General features: G+C 39.7%; 1 protein-coding gene across 1 annotated transcript; it reads left to right on the forward strand.

Moving 5' to 3' along the window:
• Positions 1-292: 292 nt before the first annotated feature.
• LOC129420529 (ras-associating and dilute domain-containing protein-like) lies at positions 293-25776 on the forward strand. Its single transcript, XM_073866605.1, has 5 exons — positions 293-828; positions 24398-24728; positions 24843-24925; positions 25236-25375; positions 25590-25776. The coding sequence occupies exons 2-5, from the start codon at positions 24566-24568 to the stop codon at positions 25669-25671; spliced, it is 468 nt and encodes a 155-aa protein (XP_073722706.1). The 5' UTR covers positions 293-828; positions 24398-24565; the 3' UTR covers positions 25672-25776.
• The last annotated feature ends 1339 nt before the right edge of the window (positions 25777-27115 follow it).

Below are 27115 nucleotides of genomic sequence, written 5' to 3' on the forward strand. Positions count from 1 at the left end.
TGAAAAGGAATCTGTAAATAAATTTTTTAAAAGGCTTTTTATTCATGCCCAAGCAATAATAGGGACAAAATTAAAATGTAAAGTTCAGTTTTAATTTTATGTTCTGTTTTTCTTTTTCATTTTCGTTTTAATTTTCGTGTTCATTTTTATTTTCAACTTGTATGCAAATTCAATGTTAATAAATGGGCGGGGCTTACTTGCTTAAAAAAAGGGGATTGGCTGAAGCAGTGTTGCCAACTCAGTGACTGTGTTGCTTGCCAACTAAGCAACCTTATAGGTCCTGCCCGGGTGTGCCTCATAAGCAGTGTTGAACTACTTCATATTTTGGGCGAACGTGAACTGAACGTACTGTATTACTGCCTGATGAACGCAAGGTGAACTCGTTCATTCTGGGGCTTGTGAACGGCACGTTCTCTCACTTTAACGTCATTCAGTAGGGTGCCAGATTTCTATAGAGTCTTCCAGGCGAAAACCCGTCTAAAACACACTGTAAACAGGCCTTAATGTGTAGCGGAAAAAAACACCCAATCTGGCAACACTGCCACCAGGCTGCATGCGTCATCAAAACAACACTGACTGGACGCTGCTATCCAAATCCCTGCTGCGCCACTCGCATAGTTTAACATTAGATAACATAACATCATATTTGTCCTAAATCGTTAACGATTAACAAAGGCTGCTTACACATATTCTGGATCTTGAAATAGACAAGCTCACGCTATTTAACGTGCACGTGCGGTGTGCAATACCTGAGTTGTCATACAGTCAACGCCTCGCAGCGCTTCTCGCCCGGAAAACCCCCTTGAAGCACCCGGCTAGCCTTTCAAGGTATGTGCAAGCAAATACAAAAATTAAAAGACAGTCAATGCTCGTAAACCCTGGTTGGATAAGGATTTAAAGTTGGATATGAATATGAAATCTGATGCATTTAGCTTCAGTGTTAAAACTGATAAAATCATTCCTGTCTGTGGTTCTATATGGGCTATATGGCAATATATTTTTTTTAAATAATATGGGGGAAAAGAACTATAAATAAATTAGTTCATTTTTGGAACTGTGAACTAGTTCAAAATTTGGAAATATTAGCTATGAACTGAACTAGTTCATTTTAAAATTTGTGAACTGTTAACTGAACTAGTTCATGTAGAAAGTGAACTTTCCTAACACTGCTCATAAGCCTTGAAAAGTGAAGCCTCTGGCTCTGTGATCGCCCCCTGGTGGCTGGCTGCAGTACAAGTCATAACCCCGCCCTCTTCATTCAAACTAATGGGACTCTGCTCTAAATAAAAAAAGTATTTACACTTCCAATAAAAGTTTCCAAAAGGTGGTTTTGGTACTTTCAGGTAGTTGTTTTCACGCAGATATATGTTCAAGTGTTTTCCTTATTGGGGTAAGTTTCATTTTAGCTAGTAATTTGATGCTATAGAAACGGGGCGTGTCGTTATGAGTGGCGTGGTTGAATTGGTCGAGCGAGCGTTTAGGCGGAAGTTTGATAACGTGGCTCCGCCTCTGGCTCCACGGACGATTCCTTCTGCGCATGCCTTTTTTTACAGTCTATGGTCCTGTCCCAAATGGCACACTCCGGACTTGTGGTCCTCCTCAGAGTCCACACTTTGATGACATCACGTAGTCCAGACTTTAGGGACCCTTAATGCGAGTCCGCGTGGATACAACTTTATTGTTATTTTCGACGAGGCATTTGTTCAAGAGATCAGTTTAGCAACTAGTCAGACCATTAAAAAAACGAAACCGGAAGTAAGGTTCGGATCCAGACGTGTATCACATGCGTCCGATGAAACCGTCTATTGCTCTAGCGACTTTTTGCGTGTGATGATTTTGATGTTTTAAATAGATACACATTTGAGGTAGTTTTTTTCTTGCTTTATTGAGTAATTCCATTTTAACATTATAATCTTATAGAACATGATGCATTGCTATGTCTGTTAATTGCCACTTTTGGACAGAGATTATTTAGATTACATAATCCATTTCTAGCAATTCTGATATGTGTGTATATGTATGGAGCCTATATATTGCTGGGCGCTGGTGTTGCAGTGGATAAGTTCTTTGATCACAGTTCCTGCACATGCCACAGATCCACCCTCGCACACAATATCACATGCATCCACCTGAAGTTCACAGGTGTGCTTTGGATGGACAAAAAAACCACAAGGTAGTGAAGATGAGATTAGGGCTGCGTCCGAAAACTCTAAATTGCTGCCTTCTGAGGCAGCTTTCCAAGGCAGCAAGGCATCAAGGCATGTCCGAATTCAATGTTTGGTTTACTTCCTGTCTCCTGAGATACCTATGCGTGGACCTACATTAAGAATGTGATTGGTCGAGTCCGGTCGAGTTCGAAAAAATAAAATGGCGGCCAAGGACGCGAGGGACCACCAATTTAGTGTAAATAAAGGTATATTTTCACTTTTCACACCTTTTAATTGCATTTCTAGCGAGAAATTAGTCTTGTAGTTTTCAAATATGTGATTAGTTATCACAAAGGCGCTCTCTGTTTAAATTTCAAACACGCTGCCTTAGAAGTGTGTCCGAAAGTCTTTCTCCGAGCTACCTTCATGCCTCCGAAGTCATTTCCTCATGAGGCAGCGAGGCAACGAGTCACTGCCTTGAGTTTTCGGACGCAGCATAAGTTCACTGAAAATAAGTCCTACAGTGGTGCTACCTGTAGTCCCCACTTGGACAGATGAAGAACTTAAAGTGGATTTAGGACTGCTTGAGGAAAACCAGGAATAGGAGATAGACAAATGGAGAGTGAACATTTATATTGCAGAAAAGTATAGTCAGAGTATGACTATGTTTACAGATGCATCCAAAAGAACTGATAGTAGGGTGGGGGTGGCACATGTGGTACCAGAACTGGGTTTGGCTATAGCAAAAAGGCTAACAGATGGCTTGGCAGTTTACACAGGAGAACTTATGGCTATGGTTTACCCTATTATAGGTAGATAGCTGGGAGTGTAACAGACAAGCATTTATAGTATCTGAAATTTTACAACTGGCTAGTGGAATGCAAAAGGCAGGTTTTAAGTGTTCTTTCTTGTGGGTTTCAGCGCACAAGGGGGTGGAGGGGAATGAGTAAATATGCTGCTGCAGATAATGATTGTGTGGAGGTGGAGATTAAACTCAGCAAGGCAGAGGTTAAAAGTATAAAGCAAGAACTTATGAGAAATGGCAGTATATCTGGGTGAAAGGATGGCTGAATGCTAAGGAACCCATGCTGCACATTTTTATGAAGAGATGATAGCTGTAAGTACTCCAGAAACTACATGGACATGGTCATTGTTTGTACTCTCGCTAATACAAACACATTTTTTTGGTTTCTCTCTTTTCGTGCAGTAGGAGAAAATTGGTTTCTTGGAAAGTCACTAAGCGGAGAAGTGATTGAGAAAATAGTTAACCAGTGTGTCTTCAAGAGCATGAAGCAAAACAAGATGTCCAACTATTCTCTGGCTCCAAATCTCATAGACCAAAAGAAATCTGAATTTCTGAGGAAAGGTGAAATATAAATTGTAACTGTCATGGTATGTGACCGGGGAAGGACGATGGAGATTAGGATAAATGATAAACTTTAATATAATAATACAACAACTAACTGGCAGCCGGGGGAAAAACTCACATGTAACAAAGATGTATACAACACGAGATCCGACAAAGGGAGAACGCTTAAATACACATGGATGATAACAAAGAACATGTGGAGCAATAGTTAAACAAATGAGGAACAGATGATGATGATGAAACAATAATTAAATGATTAATTCCAGACTATTACAGTAACACAACCCGTATTTTTGGCTTAAAAGCCTATTTGAAGTATTGTTTTAAGTGAATATGATTTTGCTGTATCTATTAAAATTCATTAAAGTTTTCTAGGTTTTGTCTTTATCGGGAGTTGCTGGTGACTGAAGAATCATTTCACTGAGGCCCTTGAGCAGCGATTTTAATGCTGTATACAAAGACAAAACGAAAGATGTGAAATTCAAATTAATGTGGGATTAATTTAGCACTTTTCATTCATAACATTACAGCACACATAACTATTTTGAGGAGTCAGTGAGTGTTGGAGCAAATATGAAAACATAAGTAAGAGATAATGTACATCTAGTCAGTTGTTATTGAAAAAAACAAACAAAGAAAACATGATGATCAGGTACACAGTGAAATAGTAATTATATTATATACAGGGCTTGACATTAACTTTTTTGTTCACCAGCCACAGTGGCTAGTGGTTTTCCAAAGTTATTTAGGTTTTCTCAATGTTTTATTTGATTAACGTTTATTTGGGCATGCTAAAATGACTTTATTTAAAATAATATTACTTGATTTAGCTCAATTTAAAATTAAGACCACATATATCAGCTGGTATACAGGCCTATAGGTATATCTCTACAGGTCATATCATATAGTTAACAGCAATTATAAACATGTAGTTTAGTAAAGCATAACAGCTTTTAATGAATATTATTGGGCCACCCTTAGCAGCAACAACTGCAATCAAGTGTTTGCGATAACTTAAATAAGAACTAACCTTTTTTAACAGCTGAATTAAAAAAAATTAATTAAATCATGTAAGGGCAAGCAGACGTGCCCAAAATATAAAAGCAATGCGTTACATTAAATGTTAAGCATTTTTCTCCCACAGAAACCGCTTAATGGATATGGCAAGATAAAATTGAGTATGCACCTAATTTATAAAATGTTATACTTTAAAGGTGCAGTGTGTAATTTTTAGAAGGATCTCTTGACAGAAATGCAAAATAATATACAAAACTATATTATCAGTGGTGTATAAAGACCTTTCATAATGAACTGTTATGTTTTTATTACCTTATAATGAGATGTTTTTATCTACATACACAGAGGGTCCCCTTACATGGAAGACACCATTTTGTGCCGCCATGTTTCTACAGAAGCCCTTAATGGATAAACCTTTTTATTAAGATGTCTCCAACAATGACATGTTTGTCCTGTGTCGGCTACTGTAGCTTCTCTATGCGTTTCAAAAGCAAGGGGTGAGCTGTGAACTGAGCTGTTGGTTGCAATTTGCAACCTCACCACTAGGTGCCATTAAAATGTACACACTGCACCTTTAAGCAAACTGTAATTTTAATGCATTGCGTTTATTTTCTGGGCTAATCTGCTTGCTCTTGCATAGTATGTTTTAATAATAAAGTGTGTACAGAATTTAATATTTTAATTAATGTGTTAAGCCACATAAAAGCTTGATTTCATAGACAAGGCTTAGCTAAAAACACAACTACTGTAAAAAATGTCTTTAGAAATTACAGTATTACTGTGTATTACTGGCAACTAGCTGCCAGTAACTTACTGTAGATTTTACATTAATATTATTTACTGGCAACAGTTTGCTCAAAGTTAAATGAACATGAAACATCTTCAGACTTTTTTTCTACAGTAAGTTACTGGCAACCAGCTGCATAATTACAGCATTTTTTTTACAGTGTAGGCATTTAAATTAAATTAAGATGTTTAAGCATCTTTAATAAACATCCCGTAGAAAGATGTTACTCGTGTATATCTTGAAACAAATTAAAACACGCTGGCACATTTTAAGATCTGTCAGTGCAAGTTATTTTCAGTTGGGACAGCTAAACGTGTCGTAGTCTAGGACTCAGCTTAAAGCGTAACTAAACCCCTGGTCAGAGCCTGACTCCACCCACTGGCAATATTTGAAAAATGCAAGAAAAGTGGGCAAATCCCAAGGAGATAGAGGGGACGAATAAGTGTGTGGTGAGATCGTAACAAGGGCGTGGTGAGCTTAAACCTGCTTACGTCACGAGTCAATTTTTGGACCCAACATCCAATAGGAAAATTCAAGTGCAGTAGCCACTGTTCAACCTGAAGCACTCAGACGTTTTTACACCATATATTGCAGTATTGAAACACTTTATATCCAAATGTCAAAAAACTTACATCAAAATCAACGAACAGCACTAATAAAGCCCCATTCTTACAGATCATTAACTAAAAAAAGTTGGTTTGGGGTTTAGTTACACTTTAAGCATTGTCTCTAAAACCAGGTGTAAGCGTTTATCTCATTAAGGAACAAAATGCATTCATAAAGCAATAGCTCTAAGATAATACAAGTCATGTGTTTTAAGTCATGCTCAGTTAAACAGACAATTATTATTATATAGAGTAAGTTTACAGACTTTCAACCCACTTTCTATTGTTACAATGTCTGTAATATATGTAAATTAACAATATTTGGATGATGCAAAACACACCAGTTTGCATTGTCCAGCAGAGTATTGTGGACAAACAAATGGGAATATAAAAGTGTAAACGTTGTCCATTCAAATATTATTATTTATTGTAAAAACTATGAGGCAGTGATTACAATATGGCAGTTTTTTAAGTCCATCTATAGTTGCCATCATCTGAAGTCTTTGGGGGCGTAGGCATCATCTGAAGTCTTCACATGTGAGGCTGGATCCATACTTGTGCTTCTGTAACCTGTATTGGGTATCCCGATATAGAAACAGGAAAGCAAAAGCAGAAGGGTTAGCAGAGCTGCTGTTCATATTATTTCAAGCAAAAAATTAACTTTCGTTACTTGAGAAGTGAACAATAAGAGGTGTTTTATGTGAACGCTTAGCTAAAAGATAGGATTTTTTCTAGATTCACACTGGGAGAGTTTCGGAGTTGTAAGGCTGAAAATAAGGGTGCACTCTGGGAAAACAGGAATTAATGGCACAACCCCTATTCCCAAATCTACCATCTGCATTCCTGTGCTCACTGACTATTGGCAGAGTTGTTTGTCAAGTACAGTGGGGGTTAAAGGTGGTCTTCTAATCGTCAGTTTGAATGTATCATGTTGGGTTTGGTCACATGGTCAAGGGAAGGGATAATGTTAGGGTATGCTCAGCCTTTCTGCCTTTCCCATTCCATTTTTCCATTTTTGGGCTGGTCTCCATGAGCTCTGCTCTTCTGTTCATTCTCTATGGTCTTTTTCTTGCCATTAAGGGGGCGTGCACACCAAAGCTTTTACACCCGCAGCCGGCGCATGTTTTCAATTGTTTCCTATGGAAGATCAGTGTTTTTCAAATAAGCCAGCAGCTAGCAGTTTTTCCGCGCTGAGGGGTTCTGCACACCAAAACTTTTAAACGCGGCTGAAAAAGCCTGGACAACGTCTAATGCCAGCTGTTTTTCAGCTGAGTGCTAGCTTTCTTCAGGTAAGCGTTTTGGTAGCTCTGATACGTCAGCTGTGAGACGGTTGGTTGCTGTGATACTTGTCCCGCCCCACCTCCAATGTGATTTGACGGCCGCGTGAGAACTGACATTGACGAGCGGAGCTTTTCTTTGAACATTTTTCAACTCTCGGTGCTGAGCGCGGAAAAACCGCTGGGCGCCGGTTTTCAGCGCGGAAGAAAACCACTAGCTGTTGGCTTATTTGAAAAACGCAGAGTTTTCATTGAAATGAATTGAAAACATGCGCCGGCCGCGGGCGTAAAAGCGTTGGTGTGCACGCCCCCTGATACTTCAGCTGTGAGACGGTTGGTTGCTGTGATACTTGTCCCCACCCCTCCTCCACTGTGATTGGACGGCCGTGTAAGAACTGACATTGACGAGCGGGGCTTTTCATCCAAAGTTGAACATTTTTCAACTCTCAGCGCTCAGCGCTGAGCGTGGAAAAACCGCCGGGCACCAGTTTTCAGCGCGGAAGAAAACCGCTAGCTGCTGGCTTATTTGAAAAACGCTGAGCTTCCATGCGTAAAAGGCGTAAAAGCTTTGGTGTGCACGCCCCCTTAGCGCTGAGCTCCGACAGTTGAAAAACATTCAACTTTGGGTGAAAAGCTCCACTCATCATTGGCAGTTCTCACACGGCTGTCCGATTACAGTGGAGGAGGCGCGGGGCATTACAACAGCAACCAACCAACTCACAGCTAAAGTATCACAGCTACCAAAGCGCTCAGCTGAAGAAACAGCTGGCATTCGGCGTTGTCCAGGCGTTTTCAGCCGTGTTTAAAAGTTTTGGTGTGCACAACCCCTTAGGGGGCATGGACACCAAAGTTTTACGCCCGCGGCCGGCGCAGATTTTTAATTGATTTAATGGAAACTCTGCGTTTTTAAAATAAGCCGGCGCTCAGCGTTTTTCCGCGCTGAGCGTCAAGAGTTGAAAGAGATTCAACTTTGGGTGGAAAGCTCCGATCGTCAATGTCAGTTCTCACACAGCCGTCTAATCACAGTGGAGGAGGGGCGGGGACAAGTATCACAACAACCAACTGGCTCACAGCTCAAGTATCACAGCTAAAAAGTGCTCGGCGTTTAAAAGTTTAGGTTTACACAACCCCTTAGCCAAGATTTTAGTTCAATGCTGGTGACTCTCTTTCTTCTAAACTTTCTTTCTTTCTCTGTTCTCTACTGGAAACAGTAAATTGTGCATGTATTATTTAAATTTTGATGCATTTATACCAAAACAATTTCAATTGTAACCATAAGTCAGTACTGTTATTAAACATTTTCATTTATAAATCTCTTGTTTAGTTTGATTTAATGTTAATACCTAATGTTACCTATTGCAATACAATATATTTATATTCTAGCAATGCACTTGTCACACGGTGACGATTACATGGGGCGGAACCAAAACTCTAGAAGATTGGTTCCGCCCGGGGTTGAGTTCCACCCGGCGGGATAAGCAGAAATACAGGAACTTCCGGGAAAACGCCGTGAGCAAAATCAAGCCGATTGAACACAGGTGTGGCAAATAAACGCAGCGATCAAGGATTGGAGAACTTAAGGAAGCGAAGGAGTATAAAGAGGACACGAAAACCAGCCAGTAGGGGTTGTTGTTTGGTTGCAGTCGGTACGTGAGTTCCGGTGGTGAAGTGGATATTGTGCTGCTGTGGCGTGGAAACGGAGGACTATACGAGACGCTGGTTGGAAACGGAGGAAGAGGATAATAGCGTGGCTGAGTATATTGGAAGTCTTTGATATTGTGAGAGTATTGACATGCATATCTTCAGTGTGATAGTCGGATGAGTACGACTGGATTACGTGCAGTGTAAAGGAAACCAGCTAGTGTGGATATCGCGGAGATAAAGAGAGGAAGTGTGATAACTTACCGTGAGTACAAGGAATATACAGCTGGATGTGTTTATTTGTTACGTACGCTGTGTTATGCAAGTGTTTTGTTGCTGCATATGTGTGCGTGTCTGTATGCTGTGTTTCAGGTGTGGATTCTGATTTGACAATCCATCTGTCAATCTGCGGGCGTAAGGGTCTGACGTCACGGATCGCGCCACCAATCGCTGCTCACGGAGCTGTTTATGAATGGCTCAAACTTCAATGGCGGCAGCTCAAAGACAAACTCTGGGTTGGGGAGAGACGTTGCGTTTGTCGTGCTCGCTTGTTTGGGGTTTCTGTGTTTAATTCATGCTTGATTTAAAACGTGAATGTTACGATTGATGTACCTGTAAAAATCTCACGTCCCGCTCTAAATGCGGCGAGTGTTTGTTTGGGGCTCCTGTGTTTAATTCATGCTTGATTCGAAACGCGGAACACCGGCCGCGGTACCGGTGAAACGTACACTTTAAACCATGTCCTTCTGTGGAGATGTGTAGCCTGGTTGGAGAGGTCGTGAGTCAGGTAAGCAGGTCGCGACCTACATTTGCACGTAGTCGTTTCATCATGTATTAGACACACTAGCATAAACGAGTGGAGCTAATTATGTATGTTTTGTTTTGTTAGATAGTATGGTTTAGTTATAGCGTCTTGCACGCTGAAGATGTTTCTTTCTACATTTTCTTTTGTTAGTTAGTTTAGCTTTCTACTCCTTAGTTAGTTTTCCTTATGATTATATTTGGTTCTTTGATTTAAGCTCCACTCTCTCGCTCCTTCCTCTCCTCCAGTTTGTCAATGTTTGTTTGTTCTTGCTGATTGTATATATTGTAAATATTTATTCCTTTATACTATATTGATACTACTTTTCATATTCAACTTATATTCTAATTAAACACTTTGCAATGAGATTGCTGGTTTGGTTGTCTGCCTTTTTGTCTTGTGGTTTTCCTGTTGCCACCATGATACACACACAGCTATTTTGTTACGTCTAATAATAATATTCCTAGACAACTTACATCTAACTAACGAGGGACGTAACATATTTGGGGGCTCGTCCGGGATCTATATGATTTATATGATTTATGATTCATATTTAATTTATATATTGTTTATAATATCTCGGAGGGTAGTGGTGTGTGTGTGTTTTTGTATGGCGTGGGAAAATGCAATGACAAGGGCATTGTTTTGTATATTGAGAAGTGAGTATAGTGATAATTGGATTCAATGAGTACTTTTGACTTACAATCATTTATTGCCAATCCAACTTTGCAAACGTTCAAGCGGTGTAGAAAAGACGAGTTGTTGCAGATAGCTGAACACTATCGCATTCCTGTGGTGAGGCAGTCTCTAAAGCGCATTATTAAGAGTACAATTTGGAAACATTTGGTCGAACTAAAAGTGTTTATATCTTCAGATTCGAAAAGTGAGCAAGCTGAGATGTCAGCTGTGGATAAAAGTATGCCTGGCGTGGGGAACTCAGTGGAGGCAACAGGTGAGAATGCTGAGGTGGAGGCGGAGGCCGAGCCCAAGGCTGTCTTACCGCCCTTCTACCCACTGTCTCCGTCTTCTGTGGAGTCTGGGGGTGATGCACGGCTTAAGGTTCGCATAGCCCGACTCCAGATGGAAGCACAGGAGCGAGCTGATACACGCCAAGCTGAAATGACCCTACGCTTAGAGATCCGTAAATTGGAAATTGAGGCAGAGAAACAGATTAAACTGCGACAGCTCGAGTTAGAGTCAGCGAAGGTTGTCTCTGATCGAACCGCGCAGCTTAACCCTGTTAGCCCTGTTTGTGCTTCAGTGAATTCGGTAAACTCTATGAGTGATATTTCGACCGCAACATTTGATATTAGTAAGCAAATTGCTTTAGTGCCTCACTTTAGAGAATCCGAAGTGGATACGTATTTCGCTGCTTTTGAGCGTGTGGCTGCAGCACTTCATTGGCCAAAAGAGGTTTGGTGTCTTCTGCTACAGTGTCGATTAGTTGGAAAAGCACAGGAAGTTTGCTCTGCGCTATCATTAGAAGAGAGCTTACAATATGATGTGGTGAAGAATGCTGTTCTTCGCGCGTATGAATTGGTACCTGAAGCGTATCGGCAACGTTTCAGGAACCATAAGAAGGCCGCTCAGCAAACGTTTGTGGAATTCGCCCGAGAGAAGGGAGTTCTTTTTGATAAATGGTTGTCAACTAACAATGTGCAAGATTTAAGTTCGTTGCGAGAGCTAATGCTTTTAGAAGATTTTAAGAATTGTTTATCAGAACGAGTAGTTACATACCTGAATGAACAAAAAGTTACAACGTTGTCACAAGCTGCTATTCTTGCAGATGAGTATGTGTTAACGCATAAGAGTGTGTTTGTTTCAGGCCGACCAGAGAAAGCACTGAATTCGTCGTCAACTCAAAACTCGAACGTCCGTACTAAAAGTAGTTCACCGCAGAGTAAAGAGACACGAGAATGTTTCTATTGTCACAAGGTGGGTCACGTTATTTCAGATTGCCTGATGCTTAAGCGCAAGAATCAGCAAGGGCAGGTAAAACCTGTTAGTTTTGTGAAGGCTGTGTCTGAAACTGTTCTAGAGAAGGATGAGATTGATGCAGGGTTTAAGCCATTCTTAATGAAGGGTTTAATCTCTTTAAACGGTAAACCGGAGGAGCAGAAAGAGGTACAAATTCTGAGGGATACAGGCGCTATCCAGTCGTTTGTAATAGCTGATGTACTTCCGTTGTCAGAACAGACATCTTGTGGGTCAAGTGTATTAGTTCAAGGGATTGAAATGGGTGTAATAAAGGTCCCGTTGCATCAGATACATTTACAGAGTGACCTAGTTTCAGGATTTGTAAAAGTTGGGATACGTTCTTCCTTTCCTGTTAAAGGCGTTGCATTCATCCTTGGAAATGACTTGGCAGGAGGTAAAGTGTCACCTGTGCCAGAAGTTATTGATAAACCTGACTGTTTCGTCCATGCTGATGACATCTCTGAGCATTTTCCAGAGGTATTTGCTGCTAATGTAGTTACTCGTGCTCAAAAACGCAGAATCGGAAATGACATCGTTCTATCTGACTCTTTTATGTCACCTGTGTTTACTGAAGAAAGTTCAGGGTTAGCGGAAAAGGATGTTGAAGATGTTCGGCACTATAAATATTCTGTTAATGCTGTTCCTGAGACAGAATTGTTAGCTGAACCCATTTCACATGAACGAATTAAGATCGCACAACGAGAAGACGTGTCACTAACTAAGTGTTTTTCTGCTGCTGAAAGTACAAAATCTGATTCAACCCGTTTAGTAGAATACGTGATTGAAAATGGTCTGTTGTTAAGGAAATGGCGTCCGAATGCAGATGTGGAGCAGGAATGGGAGGTTGTCTGTCAGATTGTTTTGCCTACTGTTTACCGTAAACAAGTCTTGAGTTTGGCACATGACCATGAGTTAGCAGGTCATTTGGGTGTGACAAAAACTTACAACCGCATTCTTAAGCATTTCTTCTGGCCTGGTTTGAAGAGGGATGTGTCTCAGTATTGCCGCACTTGTCATGAATGTCAGATGATGGGTAAGCCCAATCAAAAGATTCCACCCGCTCCATTAGTTCCGATTCCAGTTATTTGCGAACCGTTCGAACACATAATTTTGGATTGTGTTGGTCCCTTGCCGAAATCAAAGGCAGGTAATCAGTTTTTGTTAACGATTATGTGTTCTGCGACACGATTTCCGGAAGCTGTCCCATTAAGAAAAATAACTGCTCCTGTTGTTATTAAAGCTTTGCTCAAGTTTTTTACTACATTCGGGTTGCCAAAAATTGTGCAAACAGATCAGGGGACTAACTTTCTTTCTAATGTTTTTAGACAAGTGTTGAGAACTTTGGGCATCACACATCGAATTTCGAGTGCATATCATCCTGAAAGTCAGGGTGCTATTGAACGTTTTCATCAGACGTTAAAGTCGATGTTGAAAAAGTATTGTCTAAGCTCTGGGAAAGACTGGGATGAGGGTGTACCATTTGTGCTGTTTGCAGTTCGGGAAGCAACTCAAGAATCTCTGGGGTTTAGTCCTGCAGACTTGGTTTTCGGTCACACTGTACGAGGCCCCCTGAAAGTAGTGAAGGACGGGTTGTTAAATGACACAAAGACAACTGAACAAAACGTGTTGGATTATGTCAGCCGTTTCCGAGAACGTTTGCATAATGCGTGTTCATTTGCACAAAAATCATTGTCAATAGCTCAGGAGGGTATGAAGAAACGGTACGATAGGAAAGCTGTCGTGCGCAAGCTACAACCTGGTGATGAAGTTTTAGTACTGCTACCAGTACCTGGGTCAGTTTTGACTGCTCGTTTTTCTGGTCCGTATAAGATATCTAAGAGATTGAGCGAGACTGATTTTGTGATCCACACTCCTGATCGCAAGCGAAAGTTTCGAACATGCCATGTTAACATGTTGAAATCTTATTGCTCTCGAAAGGTATCTGAGAAAGTTTCAGAGGAGCATGAGAAGCCTGCCGTTTCTACTGAGGTTTTAGCCGTTGCTGTCCTTGCTGAGCCTGACTCCACTGCAGTGGAGATGTTGCTGCCACCTCCTGGTGAGTGTTATACCGATGATGGTAATGATGTGTCAATGGGTGGTAGACTTTCAAATTCTGAAGTTTTAAAGAACTTGCCAGAAAACCTTGAAAATTTACTTGAGTCACAAAAACAGGATATTATGACATTAATCCAGGAATTTCCTATGTTGTTTGGTGATGTGCCGACTCAAACTCATGTGTTACAGCATGATATCCAGGTGACGTGTAGTTCTTCCATTAAACAACATGCATATAGAGTGAATAATATCAAGCGTTCTGTGATGAAGACTGAGGTGGATTATCTGTTGAAAAATAACTTGGCTGAACCTAGCTATAGTCCATGGAGTTCACCTTGCCTTCTTGTTCCGAAACCCGACGGTACATTTCGTTTTTGCACAGATTACAGAAAAGTAAATTCTGTGACTGTACCAGATAGCTATCCTCTTCCTAGAATGGAAGACTGCGTCGATAACTTGGGTTCTGCTAAATTTGTAACGAAATTAGATTTGCTGAAAGGGTATTGGCAAGTGCCATTGACCGCTCGGGCGGCGGAAATTTCAGCTTTTGTTACACCGGATAACTTCCTACAGTACCGGGTCATGGCCTTTGGTCTACGAAATGCACCCGCCACTTTTCAGCGTTTGGTAAACATTGTACTGTCAGGAGTTAAAAATTGTAATGCATATCTAGATGATTTGGTGATCTATTCGTCTGATTGGGTTGAACATTTGACTGTCCTTCGGACTGTTTTTGAAAGGTTAGCTGATGCATCCTTAACCATTAATCTATCTAAGTGTGAGTTTGGTAAAGCAACAATAACGTACTTGGGCAAAGAAGTAGGGCAAGGACAAGTCCGTCCTGTTAGTGCCAAAGTAGATGCTATTGCTAATTTTCCAGTTCCAACGACACGGCGAGAGCTACGTCGGTTTTTAGGGATGGCTGGGTACTACAGAAGTTTTTGTCGGAACTTCTCTACCGTCATGCATCCTTTGACTGATTTGTTAAGTCCAGCCAATGCTTTTCTTTGGACTGACGCTTGTCAGCATGCTTTTGAAGGAGCAAAGTCGCTGCTAACCAGTGCCCCTGTTCTTGCTGCCCCAGATTTTACACGCTCTTTTAAACTAGAAGTCGACGCCAGTGCTTTAGGCATGGGAGCCGTACTTCTTCAGGATGATGATTTTGGTTTAGAGCATCCAGTTTGCTACTTCTCTAGAAAATTCAATCGACATCAACGAAATTACTCTACCATCGAGAAGGAAGCTTTAGGTTTGATTTTGGCTCTACAATTTTTTGAGGTTTATGTGGGGTCATCGGTTCTGCCCATCACTGTGTATACTGACCACAATCCCTTGGTGTTTTTGTCCAGAATGTACAATCACAACCAACGCCTTATGCGTTGGTCGTTGGTTGTGCAAAGCTATAACTTAATCATAAAGCATAAAAAAGGTTCAGAAAATGTAATTGCTGATACGTTGTCTAGAGCTTGAAAATCTGCTTTATGTTTAGTTTTAAGGGGGGGAGTGTTACGTACGCTGTGTTATGCAAGTGTTTTGTTGCTGCATATGTGTGCGTGTCTGTATGCTGTGTTTCAGGTGTGGATTCTGATTTGACGATCCATCTGTCAATCTGCGGGCGTAAGGGTCTGACGTCACGGATCGCGCCACCAATCGCTGCTCACGGAGCTGTTTATGAATGGCTCAAACTTCAATGGCGGCAGCTCAAAGACAAACTCTGGGTTGGGGAGAGACGTTGCGTTTGTCGTGCTCGCTTGTTTGGGGTTTCTGTGTTTAATTCATGCTTGATTTAAAACGTGAATGTTACGATTGATGTACCTGTAAAAATCTCACGTCCCGCTCTAAATGCGGCGAGTGTTTGTTTGGGGCTCCTGTGTTTAATTCATGCTTGATTCGACACGCGGAACACCGGCCGCGGTACCGGTGAAACGTACACTTTAAACCATGTCCTTCTGTGGAGATGTGTAGCCTGGTTGGAGAGGTCGTGAGTCAGGTAAGCAGGTCGCGACCTACATTTGCACGTAGTCGTTTCATCATGTATTAGACACACTAGCATAAACGAGTGGAGCTAATTATGTAGGTTGTGTGTTGTTTGAGAGTATGGTGTAGTTATAGCGTCTTGCACGCTGTAGATGTTTCTTTCTACATTTTCTTTTGTTAGTTAGTTTAGCTTTCTACTCCTTAGTTAGTTTTCCTTATGATTATATTTGGTTCTTTGATTTAAGCTCCACTCTCTCGCTCCTTCCTCTCCTCCAGTTTGTCAATGTTTGTTTGTTCTTGCTGATTGTATATATTGTAAATATTTATTCCTTTATACTATATTGATACTACTTTTCATATTCAACTTATATTCTAATTAAACACTTTGCAATGAGATTGCTGGTTTGGTTGTCTGCCTTTTTGTCTTGTGGTTTTCCTGTTGCCACCATGATACACACACAGCTATTTTGTTACGTCTAATAATAATATTCCTAGACAACTTACATCTAACTAACGAGGGACGTAACATTATTGCAAACGTATTGTTCAATGTGTGTGTGAGCCCCCAGCGAACTAGGATAGCGGCCCTATCACGGAGCAGAGTGGTGGGTGAGCCGGCGGCGTAGCATTGCCAGGAAGGAAGATCTTTGCGACAGCTACATTTAACCATCAGCTTTCCCCTACTACAACGCCCCGCAGGTTCTCAGCCGGCTCCGGGAAGATCATGGCCTGACCTTACTTTGTGTCACTTGAAGTGTGTCGTGGGTGAGTCTTGCTGAGTGTGTGTGTACACTTGATGTCTTGCAGTGCAGTGCTGTGTATCTGTTGTCAGGAGCCATTATAGAGAGTCGGTCGTGAGAGAAGACGCCGTGCGGTGGGTGAAGTGCTTTTAAAATTATATGCTGTGCAACGATACAGTGTGGAGCCGGTGGTGGATTGCACAGAAGACCCAGACCTTTGCGTGAGTAGAATTTCAGAGTGCTAGTGCATATGTGAGGAACAAGTACACTGTTGTGGAAGCCTAGTGTGTAGTAACTTGCCTGTCACAGAGCCTCTTCAAAGGTGCGCCCCTGTCCAGATCTCTGGAGCTACACGTACGGAGAGGAGAGGGCAGCGTTCGGCTCGACGGTGACAGTACTGAATCCCCCGGTCGTAACAGAGGCCTTGGAGGCAAAGACCACGAGTAAACATCTTACCACGGGAGGTCTGTGAGTAAACCCACCTACTGTGTACATGTTAGGCCACCAAAAGCCACATATAGCCACGAGCCTTCTAAAGAAGGAGACCACGAGTCAGTTACCTGAGAAATACCTACCGTATCCACTGCTACCAGCCACCTGTAAGAGAAAAAAGCCACAGTGAGTTGTGAAAGTGTTGATTCTGTGTTTCAGCTACGAGCCTTCTAAAGAAGGAGACCACGAGTCAGTTACCTGAGAAGTACCTACCGTATCCACCGCTACCAGGTGGATTTCCTCTGTAAGAGAGGAAAAGTCGTAGTTAACAGTGCACGTGTGATCTTGTGTTACAGTACGTACCCGGTGAACAAGGAGACGACGAGTCAGTTATCTGAGAAATACCTACTGCACATGGATTAAAGTTCTCCGTCGTAGCGACGGATTTCCGTCGATTGCAGCGAGTCTACGACGGATTTCCGTCAGTTGCAAAATTATTAAATTAACTTTTCGTAAAGACGCTGTGTATTCACCTTGTTAAGTGGAATGTGATCAAAGCCTGGAGTGGAACGAAATCACGTTCCTCTCGCCACAGTCCACTGTAAGCGTTCTGTAATCACTACGCACGAGATCCACTCCGGGTTTTCTGGCTGTATCTCACGTTAAGCTGAGGTAAAACTTAATTTCTGCTAGCATGGACATACTTGTAATGCAGGAAGGATCCGATGTTTTGGACATCGATAAAGGTGTATAAGACCAATGGAGATTAACTTGGCTTAGCGAAATGAAGAAGATTGGCAAGCCTTTCAGTTCGTGGGCTAAGAAAATCAAACAGCCAGGTAATTTACGTGTCTTTGCACAGTAAGCCTAGGGTCCTGTATTTTGGGGGTAATTAATTTGTCTCATACGTGATCGTTTTTGACTGCTACGCTGATCTAACCAGTGGCTAATACAACGAGTTTGTTAAACTCATGGGTAAACTTCACGTGGCGCCACAAGAACCAAGAGGCAGTCAGATGACATCAGAATCCCGTGAGAGTGAACCGAGAACTCATTAGACGAGACTGCTTCCGAAATGCTCTCGCAGTACTTTGATGTCACCCACCTGTCAGTTCTTGCAGTTGCATGTGCGCGTGGTCAGGAAATCTTGATGTTTGTACATGTATCCGCATTCAAAAACAAGTGATTTTAAATTGAAACAATAACAACAGTCTTTATGTGCGCGCTGTTTCTGTCTGAGGGGAATAAGCCAGTCGCGCATTCGCTTCTCTTTGAGCTTGTGAGTATTTTTGCCGCTTTATTGGCCTTAAATACACATAAGGTTATGCGTCAAAAATCCCGTCTTTGCAAGTATCCTCAAACACGACCATTTAGGGCTTAGGAGAAAGTAAACAGCAGAAAAAAGGGTAAGTTACATTTTTTACCTTTACTAAAATATTGTTTATTATCCTTATTTCATCACTGACTGTTTATCCTTAGTGAGCTTGAATTTTGTTCTTGTGTAATATACACAAGTTGCGCACAATGCATTGTTTTAAGTGCATAACATTGCGCCTAAAATAGCACCTCAGCTCTGCCTCTATTGTAAAATAATAATTTGTTGATAAAGGGTACAGTCATTTAATGTACAACTGTGACTATGATTACAGGCATCCTGTGTGAATTGTACACAAGTTTTATTCGAGTTGCTCGTTCAGGGTTTATATTCATACATAAAGTTACTGTATTAGAGCTGTGACTGTAAGCTGTTGTGTGAGCAGTACAGACCCTGGATTTTTCGTTTATGTGCACTGAATAATATGATATAAACATTTCTGTACCACTTTTAAAAAAAGTTGTATTTGTTCACATTACTAAATGCATTATATAACATGAACAAACTATGAAAAATATAGAGTATATAAGCATTTATTAATTCATGTTTATGTCCTTAAAGTAATTGATGTTAGTTCATGGTGCATTAACTAATGTTAACAGTTTCAACCTTGATTTAAAAAATGTATAAGTAAATGCCAAAATTAATAAGATTTACAATTAATAAATAATTAAGATTCATTAAAGGTGGTGATATTAGTATTTCTTTTTATATAGTGAGTTATTTAGCTGTTTCACCTTAATCTGAAATGCCCTGCAAACTACATCTTACAGAATCATTTTTTTTAGTTTGTCACAAGTAGATTAACATGACGGGATAACGTTTTCAACCCTTAGTGCAGAAGTCACAAGTGTTTTGTTTTAGACATATATTAAAGGTAATGGTTCAATTAAAGGAAAGTAAAGCTGTAAATTAACAAACTATTAATAAACCTATCATATGTTTTAATTAAGTGTTAATTCACAAAAAAACATACTCGCACTGCTGCTGTATTTCATAGTGACAGTTGTCAAACCTATAAATGCCACAGTAGACTTCAATATGGCATTAATGGCAAAAAACATCTCCCCTTAGAATGCTATTGGTCTCGCCTGTTTACAAGGAATATGACTTGGCCTGAAAAAATTTCACTCAGAAGAATTTTTTTCACTTTAATCCATGACTGCAGTCTTTCCCCTCTTAAACTCTGCCTCCGGGAGAAGCGGAGGGCGCCACGGGTTCAAGAAGGACAGTCCAGAGTCCCGTCCCCTCTGCCTGGAAGCCAGAAGAAACCTTGTTTTTAAATCCCCCTTCCCTGAATACTATTTTAAATAATTTAATAAAGTCTATTTTAATTTTACTTGTACCTTGTGTGTCTGGTCATTGGGGTGGCTTTGGGAACATCCTCGAGGTGGAAACTAGGAAGGGGCGTGACTCAATAGCATCTGGGTCCGCTCCGACCTGTGACACACTCCCACATATTTTGCTATCATAACTGCGCTTATTTCCGCCGTTGGTTGTTACTGACAGTTTTACATTATCTTGCTGTTAATGTTTCTTCAGTCATTTTGTCATTCCTACAGCTTGAATAACTGTAGTGAATCCACCCTTACGGAGTAAAATGTAAAAACTCTTTGCCTTCTTTTGGAGACTTCGACATCCTGGGTACTACCAAGAATTTTGTGACCTTATTTAGCAAAAATTATCTGGTTCAGTCACCATCAGATTGTTTCTGGATCCCTTTGTAAATTTGTCCCTATAATTTGAGGATAAGGAACAAACTATATGCAATAATATCATTAAGTGTGAGAAACAGGCCATCATAACTATAATTTACACTGCCGTTCAAAGGTTCACGTTCAGATTTTTTTACGTGTCTCAATATTGTAAACTGTCATTTATTCCTGTGGTTAATGTTTCAGCATCATCAGTCTTCAGTGTCACATGATCCTTCAGAGATCATTTTATATGCTGATTTGCTGCTCAAGAAACTTTTTCGATTATTAACACTGTAGAAACAGTTGTGGTAATAAATATTTTTGTGTTATTGAAGTTGTTTTATGTCATGATTCATTATTAATAGACACTACGTTTGAATAGCAGCTTGCACCACTGTTTGTCAGAGTGAGAGATTTCTGTTTCAAATAACGCTGTTCAATGTAAATGTTTATTTATCTAAAAAAATCCCCACTAAACTATGAAGCAACACAGCTGTTTTTCCGCAGAAGTAAATCGGCATATTTGAAGGATCACGTGACAGTGGAGATTACACCCTGAACGGCCTTGCCCTCAGCACATTCCTCACCGCATACTTTTACATTACGTATTTTGCTTACATGCAGGGATGCGCAAACTGGTCACTCATGACATCAATGTACCGCGAGAGCAAATCGAAAGTATACAGAGCAGTATATTCTCGAACCGTTCTCGCGGAGTTCTGATGTCATACGGCACATGCAGTCGACACTTATATTTTTGCAGTGTATGCATCAATCTAGCCACTTATCGATAAAGCGGTTAGGATTAATGTTAGCTAATATTAACGGGTTTTTTTACAAACCCAAGACTTTCAACATAAATATAAAGTTTTAATTTAAAAAAAAAAACGCTTTTTTTACCAAACAGACGAATTTCGTGTGCTTTTTGGAGGGGCGTGGAAAGTCCTGGAATTTAATTTCTTGTAGTCGTCCAGGACGCAGACACACCCTCACCCTGGCTTCTTTATCCACATACCTTAAATCAGTTGACCCTTCGTGTTGGAGAACTGAATGGTGCTTCAGGTTACGCGTCATTTTATTTGGGCAACCTGTCGACCACGCGGTTTACACTACCAAAGCATTTTTATTTGCACCTCTAAAAGTTGAGGAGGATTGTCAGGTTTTCTGTCAATCACTCTAATTGCACGTTTCATGGCTGCTGATTGGTCCGTTGTAACTTAACGTGAAATAAAATGTTAGACGTAACATATTTTTTATTCCGCGTAATGTAATTAAGTGCGCATTGTCAACTTGACATTCCTGCACGTTAGACTGAGTGTGACAGATAAACGGGAAATAATCCACCAACAAATGAAAGAGTAATTTCTGAAATTTCATAATAAGCACAAGCACTAGTGAGGTGCAGGTCTCTCTCTCTCTTTCGTGCGCGCGCTCGCTCGTTCGCTCTCTGTGCTCGTTCAGCTGTCTGAGTCTCTAGCATGCAGAAGTCTCTCCAAACGTGCGCAAGAAACTGTGCCGCTAAATTAAGAAAGGAGTTCCCGCATATAATGCTGTTAGTTGTTATAAAGTTTAAGTTTACTCGCGTTTATATCAGTGACGCGTGCGCAGCTGGAGCGATGTAGTTTGACGCGACATTAGCTCACATTACACACATCTGTTGATTTCAGAAAGACGAGAAAGAGACGCACGCAACGGTAAAGGTGCAAGTCTTAGAAAGTAAAGAGCGACAAGACCATCTCAAATGATCATCCCCTGATAGCACCATTCATATTTATAATCTCATTATCTAAAGATCTTATATACAGGTATGTTCCCTGTCTGTCTTGTGCATATTCATACTTGCTCGTTTTACATGCTTATTTATGCATAAATACTAAATACAATGCATACTATATCTTCAATAGCCTACAAAATAAATAAATGATTAAAAAACAAGATTCTGTCTATAAAGACTTATCTTTTGTTATCATTAATGCATTTAACAAGATTCTGTCTATAAAGACTTATCTTTTGTTATCATTAATGCATTTTCACTTTAAAACTAACTTTAACTTATTATATTTTTAAAACTGTGGTGAGCATTTAGTTAGTGAGTGCAATTTTCTGCAAATTTGTATATTCCAAAAACTATATAAATATAAAGCTTATAAACATATAAACTTTCACACATTTTGGTTTTATTATCACCACAAGTTGCTGTGTGTGGTTGTTAAATAAAGTGTCTTGTGTTTATGCTCAAGTGGGCTCAGTGATATGTTAACAATATTATGGTGTTTTCTGGCTCAAAGAGGGAAAACTCACTGTTGTATGTCTCGAAAGAAACTAATGCATTTTGATATGTAGATTACATAGATATTACACTTACAAAAAATAGACCATAAATCAAGGGGAAGGGGGGCCTACAAAACCTCTTAGCCCCGGGGCCTCACATTAGGTTAAGGCGGCCCTGTCGTTACCTATCCTAAATCAGGTAAGTTTCTACATCTAAACATGTTTATATAAAATACGCTATATAAATAAAACACATTTTTAACATCTATGGTGAGCCTGCCCCAGCCAACATTTCAATATGGGTTTGCCCCACCTGGAGGTTTCTTCGTTAATAAACCATTGCCTCTTTGTTTCTACATTTAAAAGACAAAGCTGGCAATTATATTATGGCTATACTTTTCTATTCTTTTAATAATTTATTTTATTTTATTTATAAATCACTCTGGGTTATCTGATGTATCTATTTGGCTTGTGTTTTGTTTTCGTGCACTTGAGGCATTTTGCACATTTGTTCTGCACTTTGTTACTTCTGACCTTATTTTATTAAAAAAATGTATCTATTATAAACGTACATTCTGATCTAATTTAAGTCTGTACATTTTGGATAGCTTTTCGTTGTATCGATGTTGCGCTATTGCGTGCTGGCCATGCTTGCGTATGTAATTTAGCCGAACGGGCTAGGTGCTCTGCGTCTCATATTTAGGAGTTCATCAAACTAAACATTAAAAAACGGATGTTTTTCGACGGGTATAAGTTTTTAAAATGTATTTATCATACATTTTGGTTATCTTGTCAAAAGTTAAACTACATAACAGGTAAGCCGTTTTTTAAAATTTCGGTGATGAAACGGAAACTATCTGCACCGAACCTATATTTCTGCCTGACACGAATGTCTTTCTTGTGATTTAATATTGGTTGGTGTTCACTTTTAAATGATAGCAAATAGATTTCTGTAATAAATAATATCATCCGGTCTTTCTGTATCTAAAGTGAATACAGAGATTATCAAAGTCAGAGCAAGCAAGCAGGTATTTCTGTGCTAAATAATAACGCATAGTGTCTATAAAATCATTAATTTCAGTGTTTTTCATGTTATAAATTAACGTTTAATAAATTGTTTTAGGTTTAGTTATCAAAATGTATTTTTGTGTGATGTTCTGTAGATCGTGGCTTTAAAATGTTATGAGGAATAAATAAACAAATGTTGCCTTATATATTTTACCTTAAAAAAATAAATATATAAATGCATCGTCAGTTTTGTCTTCGTTCATCACTTGAAAGAAAGTTTTGGTCACTTTAAAAGAAAGTTGTTTATGTGTGCTGCTTGTGAAAGAAAATAAAAGTTACCAATTTGTACCTTGTCTGGCCCCCTCCCAACCCATGCACACATATGATTCGACTATCGGTCGACTATGGAAAGATTCGACAATTCTGATTTGAATATGTAAATCCTTAGTCGAGGACACCCCTAATGCGCATAGGTTCACATGACGCGCCAAACTCATATTTTGATAGGACGAGCCACACACATGATGGGCTCAATATATGTTTTTATGAGCTTTGCATCATGCGCCCTCGAAAAAGACCAAAAATATATAGGCCTGATTTCACAGACAAGGCTTAGCTGAAACCAGTGGCCGGTTGCATAAACATGGCCGTGACGTTTAGACTGCGTCTTAAGAATGATTCTGACTAACTAGCAATTAGTTAGGGCTAATCAGTCTTATTATTTGGATTTAAATTAGACAAATCCACCTTTCTATGTAACACACTTAAAACAATTATGATCAGTCTTGAAGAAAAAAATTCATGGCTAACTTTCAAAACAGTCCTGTTCACATGGATCCACAAAAATGAGCATGTTGTATTACCCATACCAGGCCTGTAGTTGGCGATGTTTGAACACGTAATACGCATGAAGTCACCATTTTCACAAATGCACCTTTTTGTAGTTTATATGGAGATGAAATTGTTTTAGTTTTAAAAAAATGTGCACTTTGAAAGCCCCAAAATGTATATGAACAGCCAAAAGATGCCATTTTATTACTTGGAGTCCTGTAAACGTTCCTTTCGATGTGTAAATTCACTACTTTAAGTGCACAACATTCGTGAAGTAATGTACTAGGGAGTAGTGAATGAGAGTAAAGGGGGCTATTTTGTACACAGCCAAAAACTTTATGGTAAATGACAGAATAATAATAAATTTGCCTATTTCTGTGTTTTTACAGTTCGTCTCCGCTGTACCAACAGAAGCCAAATTTACTAAACTGGAAGCTCATCCAACAGCTCATCTTGAACTTGGGCACACGGAGAAAGTTTTTCCTTGGGCTGGAACAAATGATTTGAGCTCTTGTGAAACTATTTTAACAAAGAAGCTTCAAAATCTCCAGTTACAGATGAAAGGGTTGCATCCCAGCAGTGTGGAGCGCTCGGCCCCATTTTTACTTACACCACCAAACCCACTGCAAAACCTTGAGCTGATGGATCCTGAAACAGACCAGCAGGAGACGATATCACACCATCAGACCTCCAAATACCTTACTGATATCAAACAAGAAGGTAGCAGGATTTTGTCTTCCTTGTTTTTTAAATACACTGAATGTAAATAACCATTATGAGGTCAAGATGCTAAAATGGTGACACGTGTTTGGTGTGTATAATATGTTTTTGAAGGTGAGGGTGATGAGGAAGATGTGTTTGTGCTGGAGTTGCAGAGAGGATCATGTGGTTTGGGTCTGGCATTGGTAGATGGACAGGTCAGTGGATCAGTAGGCAATGTTTGCATCATCCCTCTATATGCAATATTTTTAAAATACACTTTCAGATGTTTTGTGTTATTGACTAATAGCAAAATAAACTGGAATCAATAAATACTTGGCCATTTTAGGATATTATGTCTAAAAGTTTGCATCCAAAAAACTGCTTATGGAAATCAAACACTAAAAGTGACAATATGTGGTAATGAATATGTAACAAATTCTTACTGTCTCGTTGTTTAGTACTGTATTTTTGGTGGGCATGTCATAATATTATATAAATATTATACAGTAATCTTTATTTAAACAGGAAACACAATTTAAGGTCAATGGAATATACATCAAATCCGTAATGCCGGAATCTCCTGCTGCTTTGTCCCAGCGGCTGAGACCAGGGGATCGTATTCTAGCAGTGAATGGACTCAGTCTGGTTGGGGTGGACTACCAAACGTGAGTAAAATGACTATAGATTGAGCCAGGTACAGTTTTTCACCTTAATTTCTGACAGTGTGTAATGCTCTACCAGGAAAGCACAAGTGATGCATTAGGATTTGACAATTTGTTAATAAGTATTATTGTAACTCTTAGTCATTTATAAAGCACTTTTGTTATATTTTCTGTGTCAATAAAATCACTGTAATGTATTTTGTTTGTGTGTTTGCAGTGGCAGGGAGCTCATTCAGACATCAGGAGACAGACCCCGATTACTAGTTGCCAAATCTGACAGAAATACAAGAGAAGCATAACATTCCTCCCACAAAACAACTTTTCTACATTTTTTACCAAATGCTTTTATGTATATGTCTTTTATTTTATTGTTATACGTGTGTGTGTGTTTCATTAATTGAATTTTGAGATTAAATGTATTGATGTTTTTTTGAAATGATAAAACATTTGTTAATGTATGTCGTATACAAATGGCCTCATTGCCTTGACCAACTAAGTAAAACCTTTTTTTTTTCAAATGCTGCATCCTTATTGCATAGACCAAAGTTTCTACAATAATTTGTTTTATTCTTTAAGTGTTAATTGTTTGTCAATGTGCATCCCAGAAAATAAATTTTTCACTTTTTGCCATTTGATTTGGCTGGATTGTCTGAGGTGGTGTGAAAGAGTGGAGGCTGGGACTATTTGCATATTTATATACAGTGAGGAAAATAAGTATTTGAACACCTGAGAAAATCAATGTTAATATTTGGTACAGAAGGCTTTGTTTGCAGTTACAGAGGTTTGCACACACTGCAGGAGGGATTTTGTCCCACAAAAGATGTTTAATTCTTAAGGTGAAGTAATGTAATTGATGTGCTGAGTGATGGGCACGTTAAGCCACGCCCACTTGTTTATGTATGGGGTTTCCACGCACACCCGGAAGTTAGCTGTAAACTAAGTAACCCTGCAATGAGTGTGTCTGTCTGCTTTCTCTTTAATATCGCAGCATATTACAGTCATATCCTAACTATCTTATAGATCCAATTAGAGTCCAGATGTCATTAGATGTCTCTCCCCATCAGAAAATGAAGGAAATGACTAAATCTATACTCTAATATTAACTTTGTAGTGAGGTAATACTTCAAATCAACCATGAGTCAGATACAGAGATGAAGGGAAAAACAGCAAGCAGGAGACAAAGTAATGTAAATATAATAAAGGTGTTTCATTTAATAATATTTCTATTTTATTTATTAATATAATAATATTCATTAGAGGGCATCAACACATCATTAAGATCCACCAATTTAGAGTAATCATAACAGTAGACGCACTGTGTGCCGGATCGACCTACTCGCTATCTGCTTTCACCTCTGTATCATGTGGATTACCTACAGCTGTCTTCTTGGGAATGGCAGGTTTGGTTACTGCCTTCACCTTGGTATCACGCTGATAAAAAACAGGCATCTTCTTAGGGATGGCAGGTTTGGGGTCTGCCTTCACCTTGGTATCAGGTGGATGAAAACGAGCCGTCTTCTTGGGAACCGCAGGTCTTCACTATGATACTACATGGAATAACAATAGGTTTTTGAACTGGATTGCCAACACCGGTGCCAGCCTTTGCCTTGGGAATGGTGCCAGTCTTTAATTTGGCATCGCCTGGATTATTGTCAGCCTTCTGATAAAATTAAGATAAAATACATTATCATATATGTCTACAAATTTCTAATTACAGCAATAAGCACTATATTTAAATAAATA

This window comes from Misgurnus anguillicaudatus, chromosome 4, assembly GCF_027580225.2.
Source record: "Misgurnus anguillicaudatus chromosome 4, ASM2758022v2, whole genome shotgun sequence".
NCBI lineage: Eukaryota > Metazoa > Chordata > Actinopteri > Cypriniformes > Cobitidae > Misgurnus > Misgurnus anguillicaudatus.

Excerpts from the sequence above, each read along its gene's own strand:
- LOC129420529 (XM_073866605.1), top strand. The coding sequence starts at position 24,566 with ATGAAAGGGTTGCATCCCAGCAGTGTGGAGCGCTCGGCCCCATTTTTA. Across the intron at positions 24,729-24,842 it reads TACTGATATCAAACAAGAAG|GTGAGGGTGATGAGGAAGAT; the intron begins GTAGCAGGATTT and ends ATGTTTTTGAAG. Across the intron at positions 25,376-25,589 it reads GTTGGGGTGGACTACCAAAC|TGGCAGGGAGCTCATTCAGA; the intron begins GTGAGTAAAATG and ends GTGTGTTTGCAG.